Source organism: Leucopleurus acutus, assembly GCF_964270905.1.
Source record: "Leucopleurus acutus genome assembly, chromosome: 6".
In the NCBI taxonomy this organism is placed as follows: domain Eukaryota; kingdom Metazoa; phylum Chordata; class Mammalia; order Artiodactyla; family Delphinidae; genus Leucopleurus; species Leucopleurus acutus.
In genome coordinates, this window is record NC_139149.1 from 109,983,767 (window position 1) to 109,998,030 (window position 14,264).

Genomic DNA, 14,264 nt, shown 5'->3' on the forward strand with positions numbered 1-14,264 from the left:
ACAGCTTCTAGCTGAAGATTTTAAAAATATTGCTCTATATTTGATTCTAGAATATTTGAAGTACCTTATCATTTTTAATATTTACATCCAAAACCCTGTGAGTTTTGCCTATTTGTGTGTATGTGAGGTGAGAATTTTAAAAATATTCCTTACACTATTACATTATGATTTCAATCACCACTTTGATCACACAGTGTCTTCGCTTGTCTATATATTAGTTTTTCTTTTACAAGAAAATTGCAAAAGATAAAGGAGAGCTCAGAAATAGCACCAGACTGATGATTCACTGGGGGTGAATTTTAAAATTAACTCAAGAAGATTCCTCCACTCCCTTCCCAAGTTCATTGGAAGTTCTAATTAGAAATATGTTGAAGTTGCAGATTACTTTGGGGAGAACAAAGACTTATACCCATTTATTCACATCTTATTTAATGTTCTTCTACTAAGAATTTTCATACATCTTAAAAAAATTTATATGCCGAAGCCATTTGTTTCTCTCTATGAATATCTTTTTTTCCCATTACAAAATAGCTGGAATAAATTTAAGTGAGACAAGACTCTCAAAATCTTTATTTAAATAGGAAATCTATGGTCATTTTATTATCCATTTGCATATGAGGAAATCAGAATGCCAAGGATCTTCTTCTGATTCAATATAAAATCTTACAAGCATCTGTACAGTTTAAGGATCCAAATGTCACTTAAAATATTATGGCCAGGCCCCCAAATGATCAAGACAGTCAGTCAGAATTAAGTTTCTGAAGAAATTGTCTTCATAAGAAGTGGCAATAATTTCAGATGAGGGGGTTATTACAAGACCCCTTCAAATAACTCTTTCAAGGACAAGTTTATATTACAGAGAACAGAACAAATTGGTAATGGTTACAAACAGACACATCTCCATATTTTACAAGACTTATCTTCTTATGAAATTTCTCAATTTAATACTGTCAAATCAATTCTTTATGTTAGTTTTGTGGTACAGACTGCTCTCTCTCCTTCTACAGCTATGGTTTGAGGGGACTTTCCCTCCTTTTTCTGTAATTCTGTTAGTTATGAAGACTTACATTTTAAAAATCTGGTCTCTGGAATTTGATTAGTTAGCCTTGTAAGAAACGCAGGCCCACAGAGTTGGATTGTGTTGGCAGAAATAGAGAAAAAAGGACCTGGAAAGTATTTTAAAAATAGTAAAATAAGATGTATATAAATTTTTCTACTTCAGCCTCCCATCTTGTTGCTAAATCTGAATCAGCTTGTGATCTTTATCATTTTTTTTCAAATTTCCTGTCTTGCCTTCACCTAAATACATAATGTGAATGATTTGTTCAGCATTTACGTGAGGATGTTTACGATATTTTTTTTAAACTATATCTTATATTTAATAAGCATTACTACTTACAGGCTAAATATTATTACCAGTATCATTAAAATACTTTCTACAGTTTTTCTTTGATCTCCAAATACTGAGGACTCTTCTTTATACACGTTCTATTTACCAGACCTCATCCTATGGGCCTCATCCCACTTCAATATTCACGGCTCGATTTACCCATTTCACACTCTCAAACTTCTACAACTTCTCTTTCCTGGAAAATCAGACCACATCTATACTAATGACTGCTAAAACCCAGTCTTCCTTCATGGTACCCATTTTGGGTGAAGATATACAAACAGACTTCAAAACTGAGCATCATTACCGGTGTAGCATGGGAATTTGGCATAATGGAAGGAAAAACCAGATTTGGGATATCCCACAAAACAGAGGTATAGAAGGCTTTAGCAGAGAGGCCAAGATTTTGAAAGACTTTGGCCAAGCTTGTGCTCATGCTAAAGACTGGATAGAATTCTGTTGGCTGCATATGAAGTTCCCATAGCTCGTCCTATAATGTGGCAGGATAATTCACAGTGACCCCTGCTTCCAGAGAAGAAAGAAGTGAACCCAGAGCTTTCCTTTCTTAAAAACTCTGAGTTTCACCCAGAGGCAAAGAGTCAAGGGTCTCATTTGCAACATAGCCCAGGGTCCGGTCACAGCAATGGTTCCCAGTGACACATATACTTGTTGACACAGCCCCACAATCTAGCAACCTTACATGCTAAATGCAACGTGGGAACCTCCGTATTTTTCCACCATGATGAAACAAAAAAGTACTAATTCCACAAGGTTAGACCAATGTCATACCCCAAACACTTGGAATGATTTCCTCCTCCGTCTGTCCTTGCCCCAGGTTAAAGTTCCTAGCATCAAAGGAATTCCTTCCTCCTGCTGTGTGGCAGGTAAGAAGAGAGTCTGCTTTAGAAATAGTTAAGCTTCTGCATATTGATGCATCCAAGAATGTGTTGGATAGTAATTTGAATGAATAAATTAATTCTATCAGTTTGTGAAAAGTTTAATCCAAATATATGATGGTATACTTAAAGCCAAAAAAGACATTAAAATAAAGGGAGGGATAAAGAAGTGTCAGCAAACTACAATTAGAAGGTTGGTAATTTTTCGTAGTTAGTTCTTTGTCATGGATAGTGATGTGGTAATCGGTGTTGTTGGCTAATGAGGATTCTCTGCAGATCTCATTGTGAGGGTGAGGCTGCCTCTACACCACAGGCTCCCAAGAGGGCTATACAGATTGACCATAGATGAGCTGCTCTGCTGACCTCATGGGTGAGGCAGGCGTAGGCAGCAGGTGTGGAGAGCAGTGTGCATGGGGAGGCAAACATCTTCCCAGGAGCCTGGGCATTAGACCTGAAGGGATCTGTCCCTAACAGGCTGGTTTCTCCCGTCAAGAGGATGGAGCTGGTGCAGCTTATCGGAGGGTGGCCTGATCCTGGTCTTTCTGACTGGGAGGTCATTGGTTGCCTCTTGCTTCATAGCACCTGGCAAGCCTTGGCATCACTGTGCTCAGGTGAGTAAGCTGGGAGAACCTGATGCACTCTCTTGTCTTCTGGAGCATCACGGTCTCCTACTTGCTAATAGCTCCTTCCTGGTCATTTGTTGGTGATGTTGATGATAGTTTCAATAGTGGTGGTTCTATTGGTGGTGATGGTCCCTTCATGGCTTCCTGATATCTACATGTTGGCATGTACCAGAGATTTCATCCCTAGGGACTACATCCAGTCTGGTAGCTATAAATTCCATCAATATGTTAATGCCTGCCAGTTATACTTCACCTCCTTTGATGCCTCTATTGAACTGCCAAGTCATAAGTTCAACTTCTTACTCCAAACTTCCACTTGGAGTCTCAAATTTGACACATGAAACAGATTCCTTTATTTCACTTCCAAACCTGTCATCCACCACATCTCACCCGTATCTCAGTAAATGGCACTAATTCTACTCAGTTGCTTGAGCCAAAAGTATAGAAGATGTGTTTGATTCCTCCCTTTTTCCTAACCCCCACCCCACATTCATTCATCAAGTTTCAAAACTATATATATATATTTTTAAAAAGAACCAAATAGAAATTCTGAGATTGAAAAGTATAATAAATGAAATAAAAAACAATGAAAAAAGTGGGTGAACTCTGAAAATAATTGTGTGTGTGTGTGTGTATACATATACAGCCGGTTCTCATTTTTCATGGTATATAGGTTTCATGAATCACCCCAAACACAAAAATAGCTAATCTTGTACCTTTGCTCCCAGGAGAAATACAGGGTTTGGTACCTGTGAGCCTCTGGTCACATTTTTGTAAACCAATAAATATATATCTTTGTTTTCTGAGTGTTTCTGTTTAAAGACACCTAATTTAATATATACGTTGATTCATCAATGTTGAACTCACAGCCGACAGCACTATAACTCATGCCTGATCAGAGCTTATCTAACACACAGATTTTCTCCATAAGTCACATCACTGTCTTAGGAACACTAGACAGCACTTCAGCACTAGGCTTGGGGGCCATTTTAAGCAGCAAAATCACCAACAGAAAACACAAAAGTGAGAAAAACATGGAACTAAATAGTCGGCAAAAGGAAACTTGTTTACAGAATACGCTGAAACAAGGAGACAGAGCATTGCCTTGTTCAACCTCATCTGGGAACAGGTGCGGCCGGCAACTCAGATTTTTCACTGCTCTGTGCATCACCATGAATGACCATGAAAGTGCCCTGAGTACTGATTTGGGGGGTGCAAATAAACTTTAGGGAGTGGGTGACTTCACAAATATGGAATCTGTGAATAATGAAAATTGGCTGTATGTATACATATTTTCATTCTTTCTAGAATTATTTTAAATTAAATAATACATCTGTTCTCATAGGCAACATTTTATTATTGTTGTTTGCCAGATAGCCTGCAATTTGGATTTATATTTACTCTTTGACCCAAGAGTTACTTAAGAGAGGGTGGGAGAAAATGTACGTTCTCTATTTTCTGGGTATGGAGTTGAATATGTATCAATAATATCAACCCTGTTAAAACATATTATTTGAGTCTTTCATAGCCTCCTCATTTTGTCCACTTGATCACCTGTGGACTGCGGGACATAACAATAAAATTGTCTACTAGTAGAGTGTTTTTACCTCTCATGGCATTTCCTGTATTTTCTACTTGCTTAAAACTTTTTGGCCTGAATCACACTTTCTTTGAAATTCAGATCATGACTTCCTGGTTTCTTTTTGTTGATGTATGCTGAATATACCTTTGTCTATACATTTATTTTCAACATTTAAAAATATGTTTTTACTTGAGTGTTTTGTATATGGTTAAAAGTTGGGGTTTACTTTGTAATTTAATCTCAAAATATTTTATTTAAATAAGTGAATTAAGTCCATCTATTTTTATTTTTAGGACCAAAGTGTTTGAACTTTTTCCTGTCATATTAATTTATATTGTTGATTCATCTTGTTCTAGTGTCTTAGATATTAAAAATGCCAACACTCTGCATTCTGTCTTCAATGCATTTATGTGCATGTATGTGCTTGTGATACTTAGGAAGGTTTGCATTTTTGTGGTAGTGGTTACAGCTGGGCATATGACTGCTTAGCTGAGACTAACCCTCCCAGCTTTCCCTGTCCTGCCAAGCGACTATGGCATCTGAGTAGAAAAAATGTGAGCCTCTTTTGGGTCTTTCCCTTAAAAGAAATGAATGGTTGAGCCCCTGCTCATTTCCCATATTTCCATTGGTTAGGAGTATATACTTCTGATACTTACAAAGGTTTGTACTTTTGTTATAGTGATTACTCTTAGAATTACCTTTATGTGATACCTTTGGTCCTCTCTTTAGACAGAACCCATTAATTTCCCACCCAGGAGATTTATAAAATTAGTGTATGTCTTATTTCTCTTTCCCCTCTCACCCAATTTAGGCCATGATGTTCCCTTTATTTTTACCTCTTAGCTATTAAATGTGCTTTATATTTATCCTTTATTTATCCAAATAATACCCTTTGACTCCTAGCTGTAGAACAAACTATGACCTTGCCCTACCACCCATATTTGTCCCTTCCTCCCAATTTTTTTTTTATATTATATCATTTCTATATTGTAAGGACATATACATTTATGCCCTGGCCTGTCACCTCATCTCCATTTTTATTTTAATCCTTTTGCCAAAATTTTTCCAGTCCTGTCTTGGTTTGCTGAAGTGGATCCTCTAGTAGTCTTCTCAAAGGAACAAGTACTCATAGGAACAGTATTTCCAGAATTTCCCTATTCAAAAGTATTTGTTTTTATTCTTTATACCTGAAAATAATTTGCTCACTCTTTACTTCTAGAAGTATTTTTTACTTCTTGTACTTTTTTCTGTGGCATTAAATGTTGCTATGGAAAATTCTATAGCCAACAAGATCCCTCTCCCTTGAAAATGACTTGTTTTGCCCAGGCTGCCCATTCAATTCTTTAAAGTATGGTAAGTTTGCTGGAATATATTTCAGGGTTGACTGGAGCCAATTTTCTCTGCTACAGAGTGAAAATACATGTACTTATGATATGTATATTCATTTTTTTAAATAATTTCAGAAAACTTTTTCTTGAACTTATCTTCAATTATTTCTTCTGTTATTTTGGTTTTCTTCTTCAAGAATTCAAATGATTTGTTTACTGCCTTTTCTTGACAGGGATATCACCCATTTATTTCTTTTAAAGGAAAGACCCAGAGTCTTCTGCTCACATCCTATTGGAGAACCCTTAGTCACATGGCCAGAGCTAGCTGGGAGGTGAGGCTAAGAAATATAATCTCTAGATAGGCAGCCAAGGGTCTGGTTGTAACTCTATCCCTATGGAAGAAAAGAAAGGATGATTATGGGTGACAAATAGCAATCTGCTTACTTGTTCTCCATGTTTTCGTCCAAAGTCACTGATTTCCTCAAATTAAGAGGGAAATTCAGACTCTCCATTGGTTCAAACCCACCCTTGTTGTCGCTTGAGGCCCTTTGGCAATAAAAGGAGCTGGAACTTGGATGCAACACAGAGCTTTGTGGCCACAGACAAGCCATCCCTGAGTGAGAAATAAGAGAGAAAGCGTTAGAAAAGTTTGTTGTAACTGATGAATGCAGCTCTCAACCAAATGAGGAGAAACAGACAAGAGAGAACTTAATCAATTAAGCAGAAGCCAGACTCCTGGTATCACATCAGATCTAAACACAGTTATTTAAACCAAACTAATAGCACATACCACACCATGTTGGTGTAGTAGAGATACGTGACCCTCCATTCTCTGAATTAAGTTCTGTAATTTTCATTTCTATCTCATTCTTTGTTTTCTTCCTCTTCTTCACCTCTCTTCTTTTTCCCACCCTTCTCCCATTCTACTAATGTTTTTCTTGTATACTTTATTTCTTTTGTTCATTCTTTTACATCACATCATATAAAATACTGCTGTTGGGTTTATACAGCACTGTAGAGGTGGCAAGATTTTCCTTCTGGAGTTGAAACATATTCAGATATATTTTGTTTCCATTTCTGCTGATTATTTCTAACACCATATATATATTTAAATATATTATTATTATATGTTATATATATTTTAGAATATAAATAAGTGTAAATAAATATATACTTATATTTTTAGCATCTCTATCATTTTTTTCTCCATACTTATCTTTATCACCTTGTTTATTTCCCAGGTTATATTTACCCAAGTCTAAGACTTTTGTTCTCTGAGATTTTGTGACATCTCACTGCCATACTTGATTTATTATAATAGTTGGCATGGGTAGTCTAAGCACAGTGGGTTCTTTCTCCTACTTACTTCCTTGTCAAACCTGTTCTCTCAAATAATTCTTACTGTGCCCCAGGATGAAGTCTTAGATAAGCCCCAGAGTTGTGCTAATCCTTTTCAGCAGCAGTGATATTCTCATTCAGTATTTAAAAGACTGAGCTGATATAATATTAAAACTGTAAACTTTGTAGTGAGCAAGTTGGATAAGGCCAGCCTCTTCTTTCATCCACACTTCCTCTCTAACACCATTCAGTATGTGCTGCTTTTAGCTAATTCAAATTGAGGAGGAAGGAGAGAAGGAAGTGGTAAGGAGCAGGAATGGCCCTCTTACAATAGATCCTTCATGTCTCCCAGAAATGGCAGATGCATGAGCCATATTTGTGGGTTCTTCAGATATTCACTCTCTTTATGGAGACTTTCTCAACTGAAGGTCCCCTGATGCAGGAAATCTAACTGATGGCTTACCACTTCCTTCTTAGTCTCTCAGCTTCTAGGAGGTCCACACCCCTCCTGGGGTCACCTCTTTCATCCATATGATCCTCCTGGATACAGTATCTCTCTAGAACTAATTGAGCCCCTCCCTTCCCCAGGGAGGCTCATGAGAACCATGCCTCTTCATGGTCCTACGACCAGTGGATGTGGGGTTGGCTCCCAATGCAGCCACCCTCTCTAGACTTTCCAGGCTTGAGTCTTTAAACATCTCTGCCTCCTTCAAGCTCTTAGAGACACAGATTAATCACCTTGAGACTGAAGCCTTCTCACTTGCCTTGAGGGGAGGGGAACACTTAACTTCTATAGCAAGCCTCTGGTGTCAATAAATAGTATTTGGATGGGAAACCCAAGAACAGCCACTCTACTTCCTGTGGGGTATTTGAGTAAGAAAATTCACAAAGAACAATAATTAGCAGGTCTTAAACCCCAAATCTACCAATAAGGAGAACTCTGGTAAGCTGAACTAAACTACTTCTGTATCTTTAATTTATTTGGCCTCAACAGGTTTGATGAAAGGGGAATCAAACAGTGCCAGAGAAAGATAGAGAGGGAAAGAAAATATTTTTTTTTTGTCTAAGATGTCTATGGTTGATATCTATGAACAGGTCCAAATTGTAGTCCAGGCATTGAAAGAAAAGAAAGAAAGAGAGAGAGAGAGAGAAAGGAAGGAAGGAAGGAAGGAAGGAAGGAAGGAAGGAAGGAAGGAAGGAAGGAAGGAAGGAAGGAAGGAATAAAGAAAGAAAGAAAGAGAGAAAGAAAGAAAGAAGAAAGAGGGCTTCCCTGGTGGCGCAGTGGTTGAGAGTCCGCCTGCCGATGCAGGGGACATGGGTTCATGCCCCGGTCCGGGAAGATCCCACATGCCATGGAGTGGCTAGGCCCATGAGCCATGGCTGCTGAGCCTGCCCGTCCAGAGCCTGTGCTCCACAATGGGAGAGGCCACAACAGTGAGAGGCCCACGTACCGCAAAAAAAAAAAGAAACAAAGAAAGAAAGAAAGAAAGGAAAGAAAGAAGAAAGGAAGAAAGGGAGAAAAGGGGGAGGAAGGAAGGAAAGAAAGAAAAACAAAGAAGAGGAGAAGAGAGGAAAGGAAAGGAAAGGGGAAAGGAAATGTGTGCACTTTATGGCCCTGCTTTGGAGATCAACATGTTTGAACATGGCACTCAGGAGATTCACCTGCACAAACCCCACCATCTTTCCACCCACGCCTCCTAAATCTGACAGCATATTCCCCTGACATAGCGTTTCAATCAACCCTTTTTTGATATCTCTAACCCTAAGGTTTTCTAGGACTTGAAGTTCTAGAAGTTCTATTTCTACAAATTCCCCTTGGGCAATATTTTCTTGGTTAGTTCTTTAAATCCTATTTTTTTTGTCCAAACCCATGTGAACAAGGTCTTTGGTCACTTTCATGATATTTTCAGCCTAAAAGCCTTCATTTAGGGCTAAGATGATGGCCTATGTTTTATCTGTGTAGCTCACCATCACATCTCCCTAGACAATCCAAAGTCTTGTGTTACTGCCATTGATTCTGCCTCTCAACCAAAGGAAATCTGCATTGCTTCACTTAATTTTTTAATTTCAGGTTGCTTCAGTTTCTTCATTGGTAGTGGGGATAGTAAAAATCCCTAAAATAAAGTAGTAGAAGTAAGGGTCTTATGTTCATGTCTAGCATATAATAAGCACTTAACAACTGTTAGCTCTCATTATTATTATTCTCACAGTGTTCCTTGAGATATAAGGAATAAAACTCTGTCTTAAATTCTTTTTTATTAATGTGGATATAAATGAATTTTTCTTAATGTGAGGGCAAATAAAATGAAATCTAGGATGAACCCAGGTTAACCATCAAAGGCTTAGTAGGTGCAAGACTATGGGTTAATATTTTTTCTTTATGCAGTAAACTTTTGAAAATTTAAAGTAAAATGGAATTTTTGAAAAGCACGATTATATACCATGCAACTTTTCAGCAGTATCTGTTTTATATTTTTCTCGGAAAGAGGGGTAGACATAGCATTGAAATTCTGAGTAACAGAGCCCCAAAGAAAAGAGGCAAACCAAGAAGAAATAAATACACAAATAAAATTTACTAACTGAACATCTAAATTCTCATGCTTTATTCTATGCTTTTGTTAATAGACCTGTTTCTCTAATTACTTTCTGTAGCTACTAACTGTTGAGAAATATATCAGATTTAGTCAGCTTCTAAAACATGACAGGGAGAGAAATATGATATCTCAAACAAGCAACATGGCGATGAATCCACAGCCAAAACCCAGGACCCAAGGGCCACTGAAGTGCTGCCTCTGATGAACTGGTAACTTTTGAGGCTGGAAATAGTTGTAGCCATAAAACACTGTGTAACTCACAAGTGATAAAGATGTCCTGCCTCATGTCCCACCACCCTGAGGTAGTCCTGTAAACTTGGGTCTGTCACTTCGCCTCTTCTGCCTCAGTTTACTCCTCTGTAAAGTGAAATGATAATAAAGAGACTGACTGCCCATCAAGGCCCATCCCAGCTTCATATACAGCTTCACATTCTGTAGATCTACCACTGGACTTGGTAAGGACCATGGACAGCTCTCTCATCGGCATCAAGAACAGGGAGCCCAAGGAGTGTCTTTAATGGATTCCCCAAATCTTTAATGGATTCCTAACATCACTGGCTGGAAGGGCAGGAACAGCAGCTAATCATTCTCAAGTTCATCTTAAGACTCCTTTCTGTGGAGTCAGACTCTGAGTTCCCCGCCCCCCCCCCACACACACACCCTCTCATGCAGAGGTAGACCCTCCTTCTGCCCTGAGCAATTTTCAGAAGACAGTAGAACTCCCCTGAGCTTCCCTTCCAGCCAAGAGAAAGCTGCTGTGAAGGAGAAGTGAGGCAAACAAATAAGACAGACCCCCATCTCCTGCTAGGCTGCCCCATTGTGATCCTGTTCACGGCTCAGCTAGTCCTTGAATCATACCTACAAATTTGTCAAATTATAGACAAATTACAATCTAAAACTCTTTGTCTGGAAAAACAAATTTGGCTAGAAATTTCCCACTAGAACAGCAGAAGCAATGTATTTTACCACCTGTCAGTAGTGAGTGGTGGCCAACTTGCTTGGGAATGAAGACATTAGATGGTCCTTCTGGAAGGTTAGCACCCTTGCAGCAGCTACCTCGTTGCCCTATGTGGTTCTTTTGGGAAGAGTATCTCTCAAAAATACCCAGTTCAACTCCCATCCACAGGGCCCCCCCACCAGGCCAAGGGAATCATGCTTCTTCATTGATTCCCTTGCTGACTCCTGGCTCAGCCCTTCTCCCACCACAGAACACACTAGCCATGATGTTCACCTTTATATTGGCAAGGATGAGTCTGATAATCTCTCCTTCCCTGATGTCCCAAGGACTGAGGTCCATCTCCTGTGTGGATCCTTTAACATATTTTGTCTTGGCTTGAGGGGAGGTGTCTGACAATTCTCTTGAAAGAAATGTAGCCTCTTTCACAAGACCTGGAGGTGGGGAAGGCCTGTTCTGGCAGAACCAGCCTCACTATCGCTTACCATGGTCTGTGCAACAGGGCTAGACTAACACTTGCTTTAGGATCTAGGCATACTGGGCTCCTATATTCTATTGTTCTTACACACTGCAGACTCTCTGATACTCTGAGGCAACCAAAAGATCACCTAAACATCCTGATATACTATTTTGCCCATAAAGATTAGTTCCAACTATTAAGAAAATTATTTTTAAATGACTTTTAATTTTTCTGACCACATTATTATTTGTAAGAGTTAATGTAGGGTTTTAGTATAGCATTAGTAGTTGTTTATTAAGATGGTAGACCCAAGAATAATTAAATCCTACTTTGTCCAGGCATTTTACTTTCTGGATCTAAGATGATAAAGTGCTGGTTCTCGCTAACACACAAATAACCCCTGTAAAGTTTAGCAGCACTTTGTTCATATGATCTGGTCTCCAGACCAAATTTCTGAGAACTGAGCTGGTGTACAACGAGTTTCTGTTTGTTTGCCATGAAGTTGTTTGTCCTCAACAGGCTTTGATGAAATAGTAGTCTAACTCACCAACTAGTCCCAGAAATATTTAAACAGAGAGAAACTGAGAGCAAGAGAATGCACATTTGCCAATTAGGGCTACTGTTGGACAGACTCAAGTTATAATTAGAGCTGGGATTTCAATTTCATCACTGCATGGGAAAGGAGAGCAAGGAGAAAGCCAAGAGAACACAAGTGTCTTCTTGTGGGACAGTGGGGCTTGATTCTTGCAGGAAAAGAGAGAGAGAGAATCAGAACTGGCCTTTTCCCACTTCAGCATCAGTGCTGAAGAGGACCGGAGAGGACTGTTTCACCAAGACCCACACCTGTGTGGATAACCTTTTATACCTGGCAACTACTAACTACCATATTTGGTACTGTAATGTTCTTTGAAACCAGTCCATCTAGAGCAATTTTTAAAGAAAGCTTCATCTACTTTCAGGTCTACATTGTTCCCCATTCACTTGTTCCTCTTAGGTCTTCAAGATCATAGCCATGCTTATGATTCTCTTATACAGGTTTAGTAATCTCTCCTCAGTGTACCTCCCTAATACTTTGAATAACTTCCTAAGGATAACATTTTGTAAGGTAGAACATGTTGATCTTGGGGTGTGATTTCTCTTGGGATGAAAATAATTAATAAATGTCTCATGGGGCCATTTTTATTTTGGTGAGATTTTTTTTTTTTAAACTTGAGTAATTGTTATGGCAAAGTCCCAGAATATGAGATAACATCATCAACCTGAAGGCTTTTTGTGTTTGGCTGAAGGAAATATTCCTTTCCAGCTGCATCTGGTCATAATCTGCTTAAAGGAAAGATTAGTCATGATTGACTTTCTGGAGGGGATTTTCTCCTGGGACCTGCATTACCCAAATTAACACCCCAGGATTCCAGCCATGGGAACAGAATGATGGGCACAGACCTTTAGCAAGAAAGCATCCCTGACTTCCAACTTTCAGACACATTTGAATGATGGCAGACCTGAACATGAACATGGACATGATCAACCTTTTTGGACAAAATCAACAATTAAATCAGAAACTACATTTTTCTGAAACATCTCTTAAGTCAACCTTTTGTGCCATCTCTAACCCTACAACTTTTGGAACTTGGTCATCAATTTTATAAGCTCCCCTTCATTGAGCCATTGGGCTAGTTTTTAAGTCCTTGCTCATTTTTGAGACCATTTTTGATACAAAAATCTTTCAAGTTTAGGTTTACAGCAGCTATCTGACCTATAGAGTTGAGCATGAAGCCCCCCTTGAGACCTAATATTACTGCCTTTTGTCTCCGCCTCTTTATCAAAGTAAATCTTCGATGCTTTTAGTTAATTTGCATTTATATCTGTGCATATCAATTTCCTCATCTGTAAGATAAGGATAGTATTAGTCCCTATTTGACTAAGTCCCTAATTTGACTAAATTTGCTCTAAAGATAAAGTCAATTAATAGAGGCAAGGTCTAAGGATAGTTCCTGGCACACAACAAGGACTCAAAAGATGTACAATTTCATTACTCTTCTCACCTTGCCGCTCTGTTGCTTGGGAAACACATAAAACACGGTTTCAGTTTTATTTGGAATGACTTGGAGTAAAAGAAATATAGCATATATCTCAGTTAAACATCATCTTTGTAACTAACCAAGTCTAGACCAGAGTTCCGCAAACTATGGCCCACAGGGCAAATTCAACCCATGAATTGTTTTTTTTGCGGTACGCGGGCCTCTCACTGTTGTGGCCTCTCCCGTTGCGGAGCACAGGCTCCGGACGCGCAGGCTCAGCGGCCATGGCTCACGGGCCCAGCCACTCCGCGGCACGTGGGATCTTCCCGGACCGGGGCACGAACCCGTGTACCCTGCATCAGCAGGCGGACTCTCAGCCACTGCGCCACCAGGGAAGCCCCATGAATTGTTTTGTAAATAATTTTTTATCAGAACGTAGCCACAGTCACATCTTTCCATTTATGAATTGTCTATGGATGCTTTTACAATAAAACAGTAGAGTTGAGTAGTCACAAAGGAGATTGTGGTCCACAATACCTTAAATATTTACTATCTGGCCCTTTACAGAGAAAGTTCCTAACTCCTGATCTAAGCATTTGATATTTTTCTTGAAGTACTAGGTAAACTCCTAAAAAGTGACATTTGAATGGTATTTTTGCAAAACACTACTATTTGCAATGCAATGTTATAAAAAGAGACATTTATGTTACTTTTCTACTTCCTCAGGGAGAAAAACAATCAACACTGGGCCTTTGAAAAGAGGCAGAAAAAGAGGCAAAAATAAGTGATTAATGCAATTTTAATAATTAAACATCTAAATTTTTATTTTATAATCCATATTTTTAGTGATCAATACATTTTCTTAATTGGCTTTCAGAGCCGATAGCAAACGTTAGGATAAGTCCTTGGTCTTGGTCAATTTCGACCACATGACAGGATGGTGATAACACGCACTCCATTGATTAGTCAGAAGATCTGCGAGAGACCCCCAGGCCTCCTTGGGCCTCAGCAGGGCTCCTCTCACTGCACTGATAACTCTTGAGGAGGGAAATACAAAGAAAAATATATAAAAGGTATGAC

General features: G+C 38.9%; 1 protein-coding gene across 1 annotated transcript in view; it reads left to right on the top strand.

Annotated features, from left to right (window-relative positions):
- LOC309963316 (nuclear autoantigen Sp-100-like) overlaps window positions 1-13,972 on the top strand; it is a gene marked incomplete at its 3' end in the record, with an annotated part of 77,110 nt that extends 63,138 nt beyond the window's left edge. Inside the window, exon 13 of the mRNA XM_082841607.1 lies at window positions 13,911-13,972. Within this exon, the coding sequence (XP_082697733.1) occupies window positions 13,911-13,972 (62 nt within the window). The remainder of the gene's footprint in view (window positions 1-13,910) is intronic.
- Window positions 13,973-14,264: the final 292 nt, after the last annotated feature.